At 40.4% G+C, this 20,604-nt stretch overlaps 1 pseudogene and 1 gene segment (V, D, J or C); both read left to right on the forward strand.

Moving 5' to 3' along the window:
* Positions 1-550: 550 nt before the first annotated feature.
* LOC124512377 (immunoglobulin heavy variable 3-23-like) lies at positions 551-4,607 on the forward strand. The segment is given in 4 exon segments: positions 551-591; positions 3,848-3,969; positions 4,071-4,378; positions 4,482-4,607. Coding segments are annotated over 4 exon segments (597 nt in total).
* Positions 4,608-15,348: 10,741 nt separating this feature from the next.
* The window catches only part of LOC124512378 (immunoglobulin heavy variable 3-74-like), a 48,596-nt pseudogene continuing 43,340 nt past the window's right edge, over positions 15,349-20,604 (forward strand).

Below are 20,604 nucleotides of genomic sequence, written 5' to 3' on the forward strand. Positions count from 1 at the left end.
TAGAGTGAACAGTCATATAGTAGTGACGACCTTGACAGAGACCAAGCTTTGGGATAAATCAACTCATATACAGACTTCACAAGTACATGGGCCACCATTTAAAATATATATAAGTGATTTTCAAACAGAGGAGACTGACTCATTCAAGTGATCTAAATTTAATATATTTGAGCAGCTCCTCTCTCCTTTTATTTTCCTTAAGGTTTTCCTTTGATGCCCATGAAGAGAGACCATGAGTAAAGACCCTTGTGGTTGTCGAAACCCCACAGCGTCTTCATCAACTCCATGACTTTCTCTCAAGATTCTCAGGATATACACGTTCCTGTGAGAGAAAAGACTAGTTTCTACCCTTCACTCCCTTTGTTCTCCATCCAGTTCAGGAAGCCAGAGACAACCAGTGGGGAGGCACACTGAGTCAAGTCTTACAAAACGGTCAGCCAGGGGTCCATTCTACTGAAGTGGTTAAGGAATCATCCACTGGATCCACCTGTCTCTGCACTTGCCTCTCCACAGAACATGAGGCCCAGACCTTCCTCACACTCAGCTGGACATGAATTCAACTGTACTGGAGCAGATTAAGAACTCGGTTTGGTGAGTTATTTTCACTATAGTTTTCCATAGTGGCTACACTATGTTGCACTCCCATCAAGTGAATTCTAGGATTGCCTGTTCTCCACATCCTCAGCAACACTTGAGATGTTCTCGTTGTGTTTGCCTTATTTTATAATAGCCTTGCTATCAGTTGTGAGGTGATATCTCAGTGGATCGGGGGTGGAATTCTCTGCTGATTAGTGATGATGAACATCAATTCATATGCTGACTGGACATTTGTTCAACCTTAATAGAGAAATAGATATTTACATGGTTGACCCAAATTTTAATCAGGTGATGTGTTTATTATGATTATAATTGTGATTTTTGCTATTGACGTTAAGGAGTCCCTCCTGTATTTTGGATATTAACTCCTTTTCAATATTTTTAATGTAATGTCTCCCATTCATAGACTGCCTTCTCACTCTGCTACTATATTCTTTGCCCCCTTTCTAGTTTGATGTAGTCCCCCTTGTCTGCCTTGGTTCTTTGTGATTTTGTTTTTGTATCAAATAAATCATTGTCAAGCAAATGTCATGATATTTGTCCTGTGTGTTTTCTTCAAAGGCATTTTGGGTCAGGAGTTCTGCTTAATCTTTATCCATTTTGAGATTTTTTTGTGTCGACGTATATGTATGATGCAAATTATTGCCAAATGTCATTATTTTGCATTTATATATCAATACCATTTTTTAATGTTTATTTTTGAGGGAGAGAGACAGATCATGAGCAGGGGAGTCACAGAGATAGAGGCAGAAACAGAATCCAGGCTCTGAACTGTCACCAGAGAGCCTGATGTGGGGCTCAAACCCACAAACCTTGACATCAGCATGTGACTGGAAGTAGGATGCTTAACCGACTGAGCCACCCAGGCTCCTCTTGTCAACACCATGTTTAAGAGACACTATCGTTTCCCCACTATGCATTGTAAATCTCATGGAGGATTTGCTGAGTGCATCTGCACAATTCTACTTCTGGGCTCCGTAATGAGCTCCACTGGTCTATATGTCTCATTTCATAACAGCAGTACACTGTTGTAGTTAATGTACCTCTGCAATATATTTAAAAGGAAGAAGTGTGATGTCTCCAGATTCTCTTGTCTTCGTGATTGGTTTTGTTACCTCCATGTGTTATGTGGTTCCCTATCTATTAATATATTTTTCAGATTCCTTTAAAAAAATTCATTGGTATTTTCATTGAGATAAAAACATAAACATAAAATTAACATAAAAAGTTAAAGCAAAGAAAAGATACAGACTATCACAAATACAGAAAACAAATCAACTTCATTAAAATTTGAATTTGGAAAGAAAAGTGAAATATAAAAAACAAAGGTAGCTTAGAGAAATAGGTAAGACTCAAACAAATGTAATCAGAATTGAAAAAGGAGACATAACTAAAAACATGAAAAGGATCATAAATGAAAAACTTAGATGTTTATAGGTCAACAATTAGATCACCAAGAACAAATTACACATTTTCTAGCATTATATAATCCACCAATACTCTTTCATGCAAAATACAAGAGGAACAAAACAAAAATTAGTAAGAAGATATCCTAAATATAAAACTTTCACCTTCCAAAACTAACAAGGCGTTATTAAAATTCTACAATATTTAAAGAATAATTAATGCCAATACTTCTCAACCTATTACAAATCACTGATGAAAAAGACCACTCCCAAATGTACTTTATGAGGACACCTTTACTCTCACAACAAAGCCAGAGAAACACACCACAAGAAGGGAAACTACAGGCCAGTGTCTCAGATAAACATACATGCAAAAGTCCTTGATGAAATCCGAGACTACTGAATTCAACAGCACACTGAAAGGATCATACGTGATAATCCAGTGTGATGCATCCCTGGGATGCAAGCATCCTTCAACATACACAAATGCAAAAACGTGATGTCCTCCATTACCAGATGGAATGATTGAATCAAAGCAATCCTTAATTTATTCATAAAATCATTAGACAGTTTTTTCATGAACAAAAGCACATGTTCATCATTTAAAGTGACTCAATTAAAAAGGAGAAGGAAATTACCTCCACATGATCATGGCCACTATGAGAGCCCACACCTGACAGCATAATGAACATAAAATACTAAAACCATTCCTACCACATCAGGAGCCAGGCAATGATGGTCATCCCAATAGAAGTATTCCACATGATAACGTGAAGAATAACTATGCCGCCTCAAACCATGTCATCGTGTCACAGTCCTTATTTGGATGAAAGTCACGGGAGAAACAGCCAGTCCAAGGACACTCAGACCCTTCTGTGTCCCTTGACAGCAGGATATAAATCTCCCTTGGGAAACTCCCTTCCCTGTACCAGGAGGGGAGAACCATCCTTAGCACCAGAATAAGTAACACAGGGACAAGAAGGATGTGCAAAGAAACCTAGTTATTTGTTGACTAATTAAATACCCGAAAACCACACCTTTGCCTTGACTCTTGCCAAATCCAAAGTTTTGTAGTCTGAAAGTCACAAGTGCCACCTGCTTTGTTCATTGTCTGGGTGTCATATTATTAGGAAGCCCAGGCACTTGCAAAATGAAATTTATTCCCCCATTTAGATCAGTCTTATGTCAACTGAATCCTTAGACAGGATGAAAGCCCAGAAGAAAAGAAGGGAAAGGCATTCTTCTCCTACAACTGGAAGAAGTACCCACAAACTTTGGCAATAAAAAGAAATAAAATACATTTAAATCAGTAAGGAGGAAGGAAAATTACTTCTTTGCAGATGGCATGATCTTAAAGATAACAACCCCTAGAGATACCACAAAAAATATTAGAACCAGTTTTTAAAAATGAGGAAAAGTGCAGGATGCAAAATGAACAAAAATAAATAAATAAATAAATAAATAAACCACCTGTGATTCTACACACCAGCATGGAAATACATGCAACACAAATAACAAAATTATACAAATGAAAATGGCACACAATAAAGTATTTGGAATTAAACATCAAAGAGGATGTAACTAATGCATTCTGAAAATGACCTATGTTGATTAAAGACCTGTAAAAATGCACAAGGGCCTGCAAATATAACTGTGCTCACTGATTAGAATTCTTCATATTGTCAAATCACCGTTCACACAAACTAATGTAGAAGTGCGTCCCTAACCCTGTCGTTCACTTTTAAAGAATCAAATCTAACTGTGGAGTTTGATATATATGTCAGAGGACATGCAAATAGGGCCCTATCTGTGATGATAAAACAAGCCTAGCACCAACGCTGCAGCTGGGAGAGGAGCCCCAGCCCCGGGAGTCCCAGGTGTTCCCATTCTGTGATCAGCACAGAACACAGAAACCTCAGCATGGAGTTTGTGCTGGGCTGGGTTTTCCTGGTTGCTCTTTTGAAAGGTAATGCATGGTGAACGGGAGACACTGAGTATGTGAGTGGATATGAGTGAGAACCAGTAGATGTGTGACAGTTTCCTGACCAAGATGTCTTGTGTCTGTAGGTGTCCAGTGTGACGTGCAGCTGGTGGAGTCTGGGGGAGACCTGGTGAAGCATGGGGGATCCCTGAGACTCACCTGTGTGGCCTCTGGATTCACCCTCAGTAGCTATGACATGCACTGGGTACGCCAGGCTCCAGGGAAGGGGCTGCAGTGGGTCTCAGCAATTGGTAGTGGAGGTAGCACATACTACGCAGACTCCGTGAAGGGCTGATTCACCATCTCCAGAGACAACGCCAAGAACACGCTGTATCTGCAGATGAACAACCTGAAGACAGAGGACACGGCCACATATTACTGTGCAAGAGACACGGTGAGGGGACCTCACTGGGAGCCCAGATACAAACCTCTCTGCAGGAGGGGATCATCACCACCAGGGGGCACACACTATGCACAACTCTGGTTTGTGTTCCCAGGAGCAGGTGCAGATGGAGGTTACAGGCAGGTTTCCTGTCAGGGTCAGGGGCTTCCTCTCCACACAGCAGTTTCTTCAGGGGGCCTCTCTGGACACAGGATTCTGTACTTTCCTGTTCATTCCTTGACTTAGAAACTTTGCTGTAATAGGAAACCTACACTAGCATGCACAAAAGACACAGTTGTTTGCACTTGCTTACTCGTCCCTCAATATGAATGAATTACGAATTTCCTGAGGCACAACAGCTGAACCATTAGAGGAGTCCCAGATGCACTCCCTGTCCAGGCAGGTCACAGGATCCCACAGCTCCTCCTTATCTTCACCCAGCCCTTTTCCCAATCAAACAACGTGACACTTCCCTCCTGGCTCTGCTTCTCAGCACTTTAAATGAGCTACAGCTTTATTCAATTCCTCTTAAGAAGAGATAATTCATCTCTGTGTATTAGTCAGGATTCTCCCGAGGCACAGAGCCCAAAGCACATTGGTTTACATGACTAAATACATTGATAAGCCCCACGTTCCACTCTCACATGCTGGAGACATAGGAAAACCAGCGGTGTAATTCTGAACTACAGTCTAGTCTCAGAACGTGGAGAGCTGATGATGTAACTCTCAGAACAAGGGTCGGAGGAGACCACTGTTCCAGTTCAAACAAGCACATGGGAAGTAAAAATGGAATTCTTCCTCCCTCAGCATCGGATTCTACTCAGAACCTTAATGGAATGGGTGATGCCCAGGCAGACAGAAACCATGGATAGAAATTACAGTCTCTTCTGGAACACATCACAGATATCCACAGAAACAGTGGGGAGACTGGGCACCTATGATGCAGTAAAGATGACACATAAAGTTAATCATGAGAAGTCAACCTCCTGTAAATGCGGAACTCAAAGACTGAAGATTTAGAAGTCCATGCCATCACTGGGGTGGGGCCTGGTGGGTATAGAAGTGCTCCTGGGGAGAAGCAGCCCTGAGGCCCATAGGGAGTGCTGCAGTTTGAGGATCCCTGGGTAACATCGGTGGCGACAGTTACCTTCTTGGAGTGCATTTGGGAGATGGGGCATTACCTCTCATGGGGCAGGAGAGCTGACAGGCACCATTGCACTCCCCTGGTTATTAGCATAGGAGCCTCTGCTGAGAGCAGCTAAATGGATGCTGCCTTCTTGTTGTTCTTCACCATGGACTCCAAGCGCTAATGTTCATGCAACTGCCCTTCTGGGACAATCAGCTCCAGCCACAGCATAGTGAGACTCTCTCCCAGAGGATCAGTGAGGTCCCTGTCATATTGAGTTCATAAAAACTGGTGTATTCAAACCCAGCTAGAGCTCCTGATATAAAACATAAGAGGCCTGAGCTGCCAGGTGGGGCAATGCTTTGGATACAGACAAGGTGAAGGCAGGGTTCTGAAGGAAGCCTGGGACCCACAAGTACAGATTGTTCTCTTTGTGTGAAGGCTTCCTGAACAGGGGAGGCTGGGAACTACAACTCCAGGAACTAGAGAGGGAGCTAATGCCAATATTTCCTCCCACCAATCATCATGGACAGAATTCAGTGAGCAGCTCAGCACCTCCCAGTAGAAACGGAGCCACTGACACCAAGCTATAGCCCCCCCTTGCCTTCCTTAGGTGCTTCCTTACTAGGGAAAGAGTGCCTGGAACTCAGAGCAGCATTGCACCCCTCCTTCCAAACACCACCATATACCAGCACAGGCACCAAGTCTACTGACCATATAGTGAGGCATAGCTTCACCTATAGGGGAGATAGGAATTAGCCTCTTTTATTAAGCGCACCAAACTCACTTAGTTAAAACTCAACACTATGGACAAAATTGGAAAACTCCCCAATGGAGGCAAGGAGAAACTCTGCAGAGGACTGACCTGAGGGACAGAGCAGACAATACATGACAGCAAAGTGCACATGGCACATGCAAGAAATGCTCCCAGAAATGTCAGGTCCTCAACAGTATGTAACACTTCTCAATAAAGACACCAGTATAGAAGCAGAAATAATAACAGGATTTTCCTAAAACACTTAAGAAAGTGGAGTCATAGATATACACCATGATGGAGGAATTCATTATAAAAAAAAAAAAAAACGATAAAAGGACATTGCCAGGGATAAAATTAAAACACATATACATAATATGCCTCAAACAGAATTTAAAACCTATCATAAGGAAACAGAACTTTTAAAGACTATCATAAGGATACTAGCTGTACTTGCGGGAAGCCTAGAAGACATAAGGATACCCTGACTACAGATAGAAAAGACCTAAAACACAGTCAGGCTGAAATTTTTAAAATGTTGTACGTGATCTGTGAAAATGATTGTATATAATGAACTCAAGGCAGAGAGAATCAGATGAATGAGTAAGTGACATAGAAGATAAAATTGTGTGAGAAATGAAGCAGGAAAGAAGAGGAAAATTAACATATTGCATCACAAACGTATACTTAGGGAACACAGCAACTCCATAAAGTGTAATAAAATTGTTTTCAATGGAGTCCCAGAAGAAAAGAGGGAGAAAAAAAGGGAGAAGTTTTATCTGAGTGCATTGTAATGCAAAATTTCTACTAAATGGTGAAGGAATCAGATGTTCACATCTATGAGTCACAGAGAACTCCCATTAAAATAAAAAAAAATCAGGCCAACTCTGAGACATAAGATAGTAAAATTCACAAAATACACAAATAAAAAAAATCCTGTAAGCATGAAGACAGAAGAGTTCACTAAAGAATATGGAAAGATAAAAAAAGATTACGGCAGAACCGTCCACAGAAAACTGCAGGCAAGAAGGGAGTGGCATGATATTCTCAAATGCTCAAATGAAAATTAGGCAGTCACTAGGGGACGAGACAAGATGGCAGAACAGCATGGAAGATTTTGTGTGTCTCGCGTCCATGAAATACAGCCAGACCAACACTAAACCATCCTACACACCTAGAAAACTGATTGAGGATTAACACAACAATCTGCACAACCTCAACCACAGAATTCAGCAAATACATGGCGTGAAGAGGTGGCCTTGGGGAGCGGGAAGCCACGGCAAGGGAGGTGCTTTTGCAGGTGGAGAGAGGACAGAGATGGGGAGTGGGTGAGAATATGGGAAAAGCACCCCTCCCCAAAAGCAGCTGGAGAGAAAGTGGAAAATTGGAAAGAGCCACAGGGACTAAACTAAAAAGGGGAAAGGAGAAAGGAGAGGATTTAAATTCCATTAAGATTGTAAACAAGGGGAGCACAAAGGCTGCAACTCTGCAGCTCCATACCTGGCGGTGTTCTGCTGGGAAACGTGAATTCCCAGGAACAGAGTGGGGTTCACGAGGTTCTGGAGCCACACAGGGAAAAGTGGTTCCACTGTTGGTAGGACATTCTGTAGAGACTGTGGAAGCCACCTGGTCCCAGAAGACCCCAGAAAATGGCCACATTTGCTGGTGCTGGAACAAGGTCGTTTAGGGTGAAGCCTGGTGCCAGACGTGTGTTGTGATTTTCCATATTCCCTGAAACGCTGCTGCTACACTCGTGAACTTTTTCTTGGGCAGGCTGGCATCTGGCCACAGTCTTGGGGCACTGGCAGCAGAAGGGTTCAGCAAACATTCATGTGTGCAGCCGATATTTGGCCACTGCTCATTCGGCCATTGCTCCATGAGACCCTCCCACAGAGGGGAGAACAGATCAATCCACAGTCCTTTGGAAGTAAGGGGCCGGGGAAACCGCCACATCTGAGACAAAACTTGGGAGAGAGGTGCGGCCTGGGACCTGGACATGGAATGTGAAGGAGCGGGGAGTGGAAGACAGCTGAAGACAGAGGAAAGGTGTGCGATTGCTGATCTGGGAGAACGGACTGGGTAGCTGGGTGGCGCCATTTTCACCTCTCCCATGCAGGCGCATAGGCACCTACAAGCACCACAACAATCCACCCCAGGAGGCTAGAAGCACCATCTAGGGGAGAGTGGAGCCATTACACTGAGCCCCTCCCAACTGGGCCAACTGGGCTCTTCAGGAACACAAGCCTCACTGCCAGCTTAGTTTATGGACTATAAAGCACTACATCTAGGGTATAACAAAGTAATTTCAGTCCTACTCCAATCTGTTAGCAGGTTCATCTAGTCAATTTTCTTTCTTTCTTTTTCTTTTTCTTGAATGCAGAAAGAGAAAAAATTCATTAACAATTTTTATTAAAAATATTTTTCTTTTATTTTATTACTATATATTTTACATTTGTGTAATTTTTTTCAAAGTGTATTTTACTTCCATGATTTTATTGTAGTCTACTTCAGTGTAGTCCCCTTTTCAAATTTCAAAACACTTTCCTTTTTATTTTTTTATTTTTTTCTCTTCTTCGTTTCTGTAGTTTTTCTTGAATGCAAAAGGGAAAAACCTCATTTTACTTTCAATTTCTATTAAAAACATTTTTATTCAAATTTCCTACAATATTGTATGCTTTTTGTAAATTTTTTCAAGTTCTATTTTACTATCATCATTTTGTTTTAGTCTACTACAATATATTCACTTTTTTGAATTTTCAAACGATTTCCTTTTTCTCCATTTTTTTATCTTTTTTCTCTTTTTCATTTCCTTTCTTTTTTCTTGAATACAGAAAAAGAAAAAAATCACATTTATTTTTAATTTTTATTAAAAATATTTTTCTTTCCTTTTTTCTACTATATTTTTAAATTTTGTGTAAATTTTTTCAAACTCTATTTTATTCCCATCATCTCATTTTAGTTTACTTCAGTGTATTCATTTTTTCAAATTATCAAATGACGTCCCTTTTTTTTCTCCCCTCCCTTTTTTTCTCATATCTGTCAAAACACTTTCAACACCCAAACCAAAACACACCTAGGATCTCGCATCATCTACTCGTTTTGTGTGTGTGTGTGTGTGTGTGTGTGTGTGTGTTTAATTTTTAATTTTAATATTTTATAATTTTATCTTTTTTAAATTTTGCGACCTCAATAATTCCTTTTCTCCCTTCAAAATGACAAAATGAAGGAATTCACCCCAAAAGAAAGATCACAAACAAACAACGGCCAGGGATTTAACCAACACAGATACAAGCAAGATGTCAGAACCATAATTTAGAATCAAAATAATAAGAATACTAGCTGGAGTAAAAAATACATTAGAATCCCTTTCTACAGAGATATAAGAAGTAAAAAATAGGGAGAATGAAATTTAAAATGCTATAACTGAGCTGCAATCACAGATGGATGGATGGCACGGATGGATGAGGCAGAACAGACAACCAGCGATATAGAGGACAAACTTATAGAGAATAATGAAGCAGAAAAAAAGAGGGAGATTAAGGCAAAAGAGCAAGATTTAAGAATTACAGAAATCAGTGACTCATTAAAAAAGAAAAACATGAGAATCATAGGGGTCCCAGAAGTAGAATAGAGAAATACGGGTGGAAGGGTTAGGTGAGCAAATCATAGCGGAAAAATTTCCTAACTTGGGCAAAGACACAGACATCAAAATCCAGGAAGCACGGAGGACTCCGATTAGATTCAACAAACACTGACCATCAACAAGGCACATCATAGTCAAATTGACAAATTACTCAGGCAAAGAGAGTCATAAAACCAACAGGGAAACAAAGTCCCTAACTGGCAAGGGAAGACAGATCAGGTTTGCAGCAGACCTATCCACAGAAAGTTGGCAGGCCAGAAAGGACTGGCGGGATATATTCAATGTGCTGAATCAGAAAAATATGCAGCCAAGAATTCTGTATCCAGCAAGACTGTCATTCCAAATAGAAGGAGAGATAAAAAGATCCCCATACAAACAAAAATTAAAGGAGATTGTGAGCACTAAACCAGCTCTTCAGGAAATTTTAAGGGCGACTCTCTGAGAGGAGATAAGATGAAAATATATCTATATAAATAAATAAATACCAAAAGTAACAAAGATTAGAAAGACCAGAGAACACCACCAGAAACTCCAACTCTACAAGCATCATAATGGCAATAGACTCATATCTTTCAGTATTCACTCTAAGTGTCATTGGACTCAATTCTCTAAAAAAAATACATAGGGTAATGGAATGGATAAGAAAACAAGATCCATCTATATGCTTTTCATAAGAGACGCATTTTAGACCTAAAGAAACCTCCAGAGTTTTATAAGGGGATGGAGAACCATCTATCATGCTAATGATCAATAAAAGAAAGCCGGAGTAGCCATACTAATATCAGACAATCTAGACTTTAAAATAAAGACTGTTTCAAAAAATGCAGGAGGGCATTATATCATTCATAATCAAGGGGTCTATCCACCAAGAAGACCTAACAATTGTAAACATTTATGTGCCAAATGTGACAGCACACAAATATAGAAATCAATTATCCACAAACATAAAGAAACTCATTGATAAGAATACCATAATAGTAGGAGACTTCAACACCCCACTCACAGCAATGGACAGATGATCTAATCAAAAAATCAACAAGAAAACAATAGCATTGAATGACACACTGGACCAGATGGACTTAACAGATATATTCAGAACATTTCATCCTAAAGCAACAGAATATACATTCTTCTCCAGTGCCCATGGAACGTTCTCCAGAATAGACCATATACTGGGGCACAAATCAGCCCTACGTAAGCACAAAAAGATTGAGATCATACCATGCACAATTTCAGACTACAATTGCCATGAACTCGAAATCAACCACAAGAAAAAATTTGGAAAAGTAACAAAGACTTGGAGACTGAATAACATCCTACTAAAGAATGAATGGGCTAACGAAGCAGTTAAAGAGGAAATTGAAAAGTATATGGAAGTCAATGAAAATGATAACACCACAACGCAAACCTCTAGGATGCAGCAAAGGCGGCTATAAGAAGAAAGTATATAGCAACTGGGCCTTCCTAAAGAAAGAAGAAAGATCTCAGATACACAGCCTAACCTTACGCCTTAAGAAGCTGGAAAAGAACAGCAAATAAAACCCAAAACCAGCAGAATACAGGGAATAATAAAGATTAGAGCAGAAATCAATGTTATCGAAACCAAAGAAAAAAACAGTACAACAGATCAATGAAACTAAAAGCTGGTTCTTTGAAATAATTAACAAAATTGATAAACCACTATCCAGATTGATCAAAAAGAAAAAGGAAAGGACCCAAATAAATAAAATCAAGAATGACAGAGGAGACATCACAACGAACACAACAGAAAAAAAAAACAGTAATAAGAGAATATTATGAACACTTATATGCCAATAAAATGGGCAATCTGGAAGAAATGGACAAATTCCTAGAAACATATACACTACCAAAACTGAAACAGGAAGAAATAGAAAATTTGAACCGACCCTTAACCAGTAAGGAAATCGAATTAGTAACCAAAAATCTGCCAAAAGACAACAGTCCAGGACCAGATGACTTTCCAGGGGAATTCTACCAAACATTTAAGGAAGAGTTACACCTATTCTCTTGAAACTGTTCCAAAAAATAGAAATGGAAGGAAAACTTCCAAACTCTTTCTATGAAGCGAGCATTACCTTGATTCCAAAGAAGACAGAGACCACACTAAAAAGGAGAAATATAGGGGCGCCTGGGTGGCGCAGTCGGTTAAGTGTCCGACTTCAGCCAGGTCACGATCTCGCGGTCCGTGAGTTCGAGCCCCGCGTCAGGCTCTGGGCTGATTGCTCGGAGCCTGGAGCCTGTTTCCGATTCTGTGTCTCCCTCTCTCTCTGCCCCTCCCCCGTTCATGCTCTGTCTCTCTCTGTCCCAAAATAAATAAAAAACGTTGAAAAAAAAATTTTTAAAAAGGAGAAATATAGACCAATTTCACTGATGAACATGGATGTAAAAATCCTCAACAAGATATTATCCAACCAGAAGCAATAATACATTAAAAAAATTATTCACCACGACCAAGTGGGATTTATACCTGGGATGCAGGGATGGCTCAATATCTGTAAAACAATTAACGTGATTTATCACATCGATAAAAGAAAGAACAGGAACCATATGATCCTCTCCACAGATGCAGAGAAAGCATTTTACAAAATACAACATCCTTGCATGATAAAAACCCTCAAGAAGGTAGGGATAGAAGGACCATACCTCGAGAACATAAAAGCCATCTATGAAAGACCCGATGCTAATATCATCCTCAATGGGGAAAAACTGAGAGCTGTCTCCCTAAGGTCAGTAACACGACAGGGATGTCCACTCTTGCCACTGTTATTCAACAGATTATTGGAATTCTTAGCCTCTGCACTCAGACAACACAAAGAAATAAAAGGCATACAAATCAGCCAGGAAGGGGTCAAACTTTCACTCTTCACAGATGACATGATACTCTATATGGAAAACCCAAAAGACTCCACCAAAAAACTGGTAGAATTGATTCATGAAATCAGCAAAGTGGCAGGATACAAAATCAATGCAGAGAAATCAGTTGAATTGCTATATACCCACAATGAAGCGACAGAAAAGAAAACAAGGAATCTATCCCATTTACAGTAGCACCAAAAACCATAAAATACCTAGGAATAAATCTAACCAAAGAGACGAAACTCTATACACTAAAAATGATAGAAACCTTATGAAAGAAGTTGAAGATGACAAAATATGGAAAAAGATTCCATGCTCCTGGATAGGAAGAACAAATATTGTTAAAACGCCAATAGTACCCAAAACAATCTACATAATCAATGCAATCCCAATCAAAGTGACACCAGCATTCTTCACAGAGCTAGACAAATAATCCTAAAATTTGTATGGAACAGAAAAGACCCCGAATAGCCAAAGTGGTCTTGAAAAACAAAACCAAAGCAGGAGACATCATAATCCCAGAGTTCAAGCTATACTACAAAGCTGTCTTGATCAAGACAGTATGGTACTGGCACAAGAACCGACACTCAGGGACGTCTGGGTGGATCAGTCAGTTAAGCGTCTGACTTTGACTCAGGTCACAATCTCGTGGCCCATGAGTTTGAGTCCCGCAACGGGCTATGTGCTGACAGCTCAGAGCCTGGAGCCTACTTGCAATTCTCTGCCTCCCTCTCTCTCTCCCCTCCCCCGCTCATGCTCTGTCTTTGTCTCTTAAAAGTAATAAATAAATGCCAAAAAAATTAAAAACAAAAACAAGAACAGACACTCAGATCAATGGAACAGAATAAAAAACCCAGAAGTGGACCAAAAACGTATGGCCAACTAATCTTTGACAAAGCAGGAAAGAATACCAATGGAATAAAGAAAATTTCTTCAGCAAGTGTTGCTGGAAAAACTAGGCAGCGACATGCAGAAGAATGAACCTGAACCACTTTCTTACACCATTCACAAAATACACTCAAAATGGATGAAAGACCTCAATTAAGTCAGGAAACCATCAAAATCCTCGAGGAGAAAACAGGCAAAAACATCTTTGATCTTGGCCACACCAACTTACTACTCAACACGTCCCCAGAAGCAAGGGAAACAAAAGCAAAAATGAACTGCTGGGACCTCATTGAAATAATAAGCTTCTGCACATTGAAGGCAAACAATCAGCAAAACTAAAATTCAACTGACAGAATGGGAGAAGATATTTTCAAATGACATCTCAGATAAAGGGTTAGTATCCAAAATCTATAAAATCCAAAGGGTTACTATCCAACACCCAAACACAAATAATCCAGTGAAGAAACGGGCAAAAGACATGAATAGACACATCTCCAAAGAAGACATCCAGATGGCCAACCAACACATGAAAAAATTCTCCACATCACTCATCATCACGGGAATGCAAATCAAAACCCTAATGAGATACCACCTGACACCTGTCAGAATGGCTAACATTAACAACTCAGGCAACAACAGAAGTTGGCAAGGATGCAGAGAGAGGAGCTCTTTTGCATTGTTGGTGGGAATGCAAGCTGGTGCAGCCACTCTGGAAAGCTGTATGGAGGTTTGTCAAAAAACTAAAATATAACTACCTTATGACCCAGCAATTGCACTACTAGGCATTTCATTTATACACGGGACACAGGTGATCTGTTTCGAAGGGACACATGCACCCCCATGTTTATAGCAGCATTATCAACAATAGTCAAAATTTGAAAAAAGCCCAAATGTCCATTGATGGATGAATGGATAAAGAAGATATGGTATATATATATATATACATACATACAATGGAGTCTTATTGGGCAATCAAAAAGAATGAAATCTTTCCATTTGCAACTACGTGCATGGAACTGGAGGGTATTATGCTAAGTGAAATTAGTCAGTCAGAGAAAGACAAAAATCATATGACATCACTCATATGAGGACTTTAAGAGACAAAACAGATAAACATAATGGATGGGAAACAAAAATAATATAAAAGCATGGAGGGGACAGAGCATAAGAGACTCATATATGGAGAACAAACAGAGGGTTGCTGGAAGGATTTTGGGAGGGGGATGGGCTAAACTGGTAAGGGGGAACTAAGGAAACTAATCCTGAAATCAAGTTGCACTATATGCTAGTTTGGATATAAATTTTAATTAATAAAACTAAATAAATAAATAATAAAAAATAATATATATAAAAAAAGAAAATACTGAGTGATCATGACGTTGAGGTAAAAATTTCTTAAACATTATGCCGAAAACTCCATTAATAAACGTGAAACTCCAAAACTGAAAAAGAAAAAGAATTCTTCATATTGTCACACCACCATTCACACAAACTAATGTAGAAGTGCGTCCCTAACCCTGTCGTTCACTTTTAAAGAATCAAGTCTAAGTGTGGAGTTTGATATATATGTCAGAGGACATGCAAATAGGGCCCTCTCTGTGATGATAAACCCAGCCCAGCCCCGACCCTGCAGCTGGGAGAGGAGCCCCAGTCCCGGGAGTCCCAGGTGTTCCCATTCTGTGATCAACACAGAACACAGACACCTCACCATGGAGTTTGTTCTGGGCTGGGTTTTCCTGGTTGCTCTTTTAAAAGGTAATTTATGGTGAACGGGAGACACTGAGTATGTGAGTGGATATGAGTGACAACCAGTGGATGTGTGACAGTTTCCTGACCAAGATGTCTTGTGTCTGTAGGTGTCCAGTGTGACGTGCAGCTGGTGGAGTTCGGGGGAGACCTGGTGAAGCCTGGGGGGGTCCCTGAGACTCACCTGTGTAGCCTCTGGATTCACCTTCAGTGGCTATTGGATGAGCTGGGTCCTCCAGGCTCCAGGGAAGGGGCTGCAGTGGGTCGCAGAAATTAGTGGTAGTGGAGGTAGCACAAACTATGCAGACTCCATAAAGGGCCAATTCACCATCTCCAGAGACAACTCCAAGAACATGCCGTATCTGCAGATGAACAACCTGAAGACGGAGGACACGGCCACGTATTACTGTGCGAGAGACACAGTGAGGGGACCTCACTAGGAGCCCAGACACAAACCTCCCTGCAGGAGGGGATCAGCACCACCAGGGGGATGCACAATATGCACAATTCTGCTTTGAGTGCCCAAGAGCAGGTGCAGATGGAGGTTACACGCAGGTTTCCTGTCAGGGTCTGGGGCTTCCTCTCCACACAGCAGTTTCCCTAGGGAGCCTCCCTGGTTTTATGATTTGTGTTTACCTATTAACTTCTGAATTAGCAACTGTGTTGTCATAGGAAAACTACACTAGCATGCACAAAGACACAGTTGTTTGCCCTTGCTTACTCTGGTCCAACAACATGAGTGAATTACACATTTCCTGAGGCACAACAGCTAACCATTACAGGAGTCCCAGATGCACTCCCTGTGCAGCCAGGACCACAGGATCCCACAGCTCCTCCTTATCCTCACCCAGCCCTGGACCCAGTCAAACAACATCACACTTCCCTCCTGGCACTTGCAACTCAGGACTTTAAGTGAGCTACAGCTTTATTCAATTCCTCTAAACGAGAGATAAATCATCTCCATGTATTAGTCAGGATTCCCTTGAGCAAAAGAACCCAAAGCACATTAGTTTCCATGACAAAAGAGGTTGAGAAGTCCCATGATCTACTGTCACAAGCTGAAGACCCAGGAAAACCAGTGATGTAATTCTTGTCTGATTCTGAACTAGTGTCTAATCTCAGAACGTGGAAAGCTGATGATGTAACTCTCAGAAAAAGGGCCAGAGGAGACCAATATTCCAGTTCAAACAAGCACATGGGAAGTAAAAATGAGGGAATTCTTCCTCCATCTGCATCAGATTCTATTCACAACCTTAATGGAATGGGTGGTGCCCAGGCAGACAGAAACCATGGATGGAAATCCCATTCTCTTCTGGAACACATCACAGACATCCACAGAAACAGTGGTGAATCTGGGCACCCATGACGCAGTCAAGATAACCTATAAAGTTAATCATGACAAGTCAACCTCCTGTAAACGTGGAGCTCAAAGACTGAAGATTTAAGTCGATTCCATCATTGGGGTGGATCCTGGTGGGTATAGCAGTGCTCCTGTGAAGGAGGGGAGAGGCCCATAAGGGGAACTGTAGTCTGAGTATCCCCTGGGTCGCATCGGGAGAGACAATTCCCTTCTTGGAGTGCGTTTGGGAGATGGGGCATTGCCTCTCATAGGACAGGAGAGCTGACAGGCACCATTAAAATTCCCTGATCGTTAGCATAGGAGCCTCTTCTGAGAGCAGCTAACTGGACACTGCCTTCTTGTTGTTCTTCACCATGAACTCCAAGCCCCTAGTATTCATGCAACTGATCTTCTGGGGTAAACCAACACTGGGGTAAACCAGGCAGAGCACATCAATACCCTCTCCCAGAGGATCAGTGCGGTCCCTGACATATTGAGTTCACATAATTTGGAGTTTTCAAACCCAGCTAGAGCTCCTGAGATAAAATGTAAGAGCCCTGTGCCACGAGGGCTGTGCCACCCTGTGCCACCCGATGGGCCAATGGCTTGGACACAGACAGGGTGAAAGCAATTCTGACTGAAGCCTGGGACCCACAAGTGTTCTCTCTGTGTGAGGGCTTCCTGAACAGGGGAGACTGGGAACTCCAACTCCAGGGACTAGAGAGGGAGCTGATGCCAATATTTCCTCCCACCAATCAACATTGACAGATTTCACTCAGCAGCACAGCATCCCCAGTGGAAGCTGAGCCACTAACACCAAGCTCCACCTACTCCTGCTCCCATCAAGTGCTTGCTTACTACGAAAGAGTGCCTGGCAACCAGACCACCACTGCACCCCTCCCTCCAAAGACCACCGTAAACCCCCACAGGCACCAAGTCAACTGACCTTATAGTGAGGCATAGCTTCACCTCCAGGGGAGAGAGGAATTAGCCTCTTTTAACAAGCAGACCAAACTCACCTAGTTAAAACTCACAACACTGGGGACAAGGTCCAATATTCCCCACTGGAGGCAAGGAGAAACTCTGCAGAGGACTGTCCTGAGGGACAGAGCAGCCAAAACACGACAGCACAGTGCCACGGAACATAAAACAAATGCTTCATGAAGTGTCAGGCCCTGGACAGTATGTGAACACTTCTCAATAAAGATACTACCCTAGAAGCAGAAAAAATAACAGGATTTTCTAAAACATTTAAGAAGGCAGAGACATAGACAACAACATGATTGAAGAATTCATCCTAAAAGAAAAAACGATAAAAGGTCATTGTGAGGGATATAATTAAAACACATATAAATAATATGTTTCAAACTGAATTTCTAAAAACTCTTATAATGAAACAGGATTTTAAAAAGTATCATAAGGATACCAGCTGTGCTTGAGGAAAATATATGAGACATGAGGGATACCCTTACTGCAAACAGAAAAGACCTAAAACCAAGTCAGGATGAAATTTCAAATGTTGTAACCGAAATGTGAAACTGATTGGATATAATGACCTCAAGGCTGAAAGAAGCAGATGAATGAGGAAGGCACATTGAAGATAAAATTATGGGGGAAATGAAGCTGGAAGGAAGAGGAAAATTACAATATTGCATCACAAACTTAGGGAAATCAGCAACTCCATTAACTGTAATAACATTCTTTTGAAAGGAGTCCCAAAAGAAGTGGAGAAAAAGAGGGATACGTTTTATCTGTGTGAATTATAGAGAAAATTTCCACAAGCTGGGGAAGGAAACAGACGTCCACATCTAGGAGGCAGAGAGAACACCCATTAAAATGAAAAAAAATTAAAAAAAAAGCAGGCCAACTCTGAGACATATCATAGGAAGAATGGCAAAACATTCAGATAAAGAAAAACCCTAAAAGCAGCAACACAAAAGAAGTCCCTAACTAACAAGGGAAGATTAAAAACACAATGGCAGTTGTCTCCACAGACACCTTCATGCAAGTAGGGAGTTGCATCATATCCTCAACATGTGCAATTCCAAATTACACAGCCAAGAATAGTATCTCCAGTAAGGCAGTCATTCAGATACAAGGAGTGATAGAATTTCCCAAACAAAAACCAAAGAAGTTCATGGTCTCTAAATCAGCCCTGCGAGAAATTAAAGGGGACTCTTTGAGTGGGAAGGAAGACTAAAAGTAACAAAGACTAGGAATAAACAGAGAAAATCTCCGGAAAAAATCACTCTAGAGGTAATACAATGGCATTAAGTTTATATCTATCAATAATCACTGTGAATGTAAAAGGGCAACATGCTCCAATCAAAAGACATAGGATATCAGAATGGATAAAAACAAATACAAGATCCTCCTATACACTGCATGCAATTGACTCATTTTCAACTTAAAATACCTATAGATTGAAAATGAGGGGAGGTAGAACAATTTATCATGCTAATGGACGTCAAAAGAAAGTTCCAGTGCCATACTCATATCACACTACCGAGATTTCAAACCAAAGTTCATTACAAGAGATCAGGAAGGCAGTATATCATCATAAAGGGGTCTATCTAACAAGAAGATGTAAAGGTTTAAATATTTATACCCAAAAAATGTAAGCACTGAAATATATAAATCAGTTAATAAGAAACATAAACTCATTGAAAATAGATAATAGTAATAATAGAGAACGTTAACACTCCACTTGCAGCAATGGACAGACAATCTGAGCTGAAAATCAATAAGGAAACAATGGCTTTCAAAGACACACAGACTGAATGGACTTAACAGATATATTCACAACATTCCATCCTAAAGCACCAGAATACAGATTCTTTTTGAGTGCGCATGGAACATTCTCCAGAACAGATCACATAATCTGCCACAAATCAGCCCTCTGCAAGTACAAAAAGATTGAGATCATTCCATGCGCATTTTCAAACCACAATACTATGAAACTTGAAGTCAACCACAAGAAAAATTTGGGTAACATTACCAATACATTAGGTTAAAGAACATTTTGTAAAAGCTGAATGAGATTTTCAGGAAATTACAGAAGCAATACAAAATACATAGAAGCAAATGAAAATGAAAACATGCCAGTTCCAAACCATCTGGATGCAGCAAACTTGATGGAAGGGTGAAATGTGTAGCAGTACAGGCCAAGCTCAAGAAAGAAGAAAAGTTCAAACACACAACCCCTTTACAACTAAAGGAGCTAGAAAAAGGCCAGCCAATGAACCCTAAAGCCAGCAGGAGCAGGTAAACAAAAAGATTAGAGCAGAAATAAATGATATAGAAACAAAGAAAAACAGTAGAACAGATGAATGAAACTATAAGTTGGTTTTTGTAAGAATAAATAAAAATGATAAACCCAAGAGCAGACTTAGCAAAAACAAAAGAGAAAGGACAAAATAAATACATTTAGAATATGAGAGGAGACATCACGACTAACACCACAGAAATACAACTATGAGAAAATAGTTTGGAAATTTCTATGCCAACAAATTGGGCAATCTGGAAGAAAAGGATAAATTCCCAGAATAATGTAAACTACCTAATCTGAAATAGGAAGAAATTGAAAACGGGAACAGACTGATAATGAGCAAAGAAATTGAATCATTAATCAAAAATCTACTGACACACAAAATTCCAGGACCAGATAAGTTCACAGGTGAATTCTACCAGATATTTAAGAAGAGTGTCAAATATTCTATTTAAGTAGAATAGAATATTCCCATCTTCACAAACTGTTTCAAATAATAGAAATTGAAAGAAGACTTCTAAATTGATTCTATAAGATCAGTATGACCATGGTTCCAAACCAGATTAAACTCCACTAAAAATGAGACTTAAACAGTCC

Source organism: Lynx rufus, unplaced genomic scaffold, assembly GCF_022079265.1.
Source record: "Lynx rufus isolate CCGP_SWC_20201006 ecotype Redwood Valley unplaced genomic scaffold, mLynRuf1.p SCAF_17, whole genome shotgun sequence".
NCBI classification, from domain to species: Eukaryota; Metazoa; Chordata; class Mammalia; order Carnivora; family Felidae; genus Lynx; species Lynx rufus.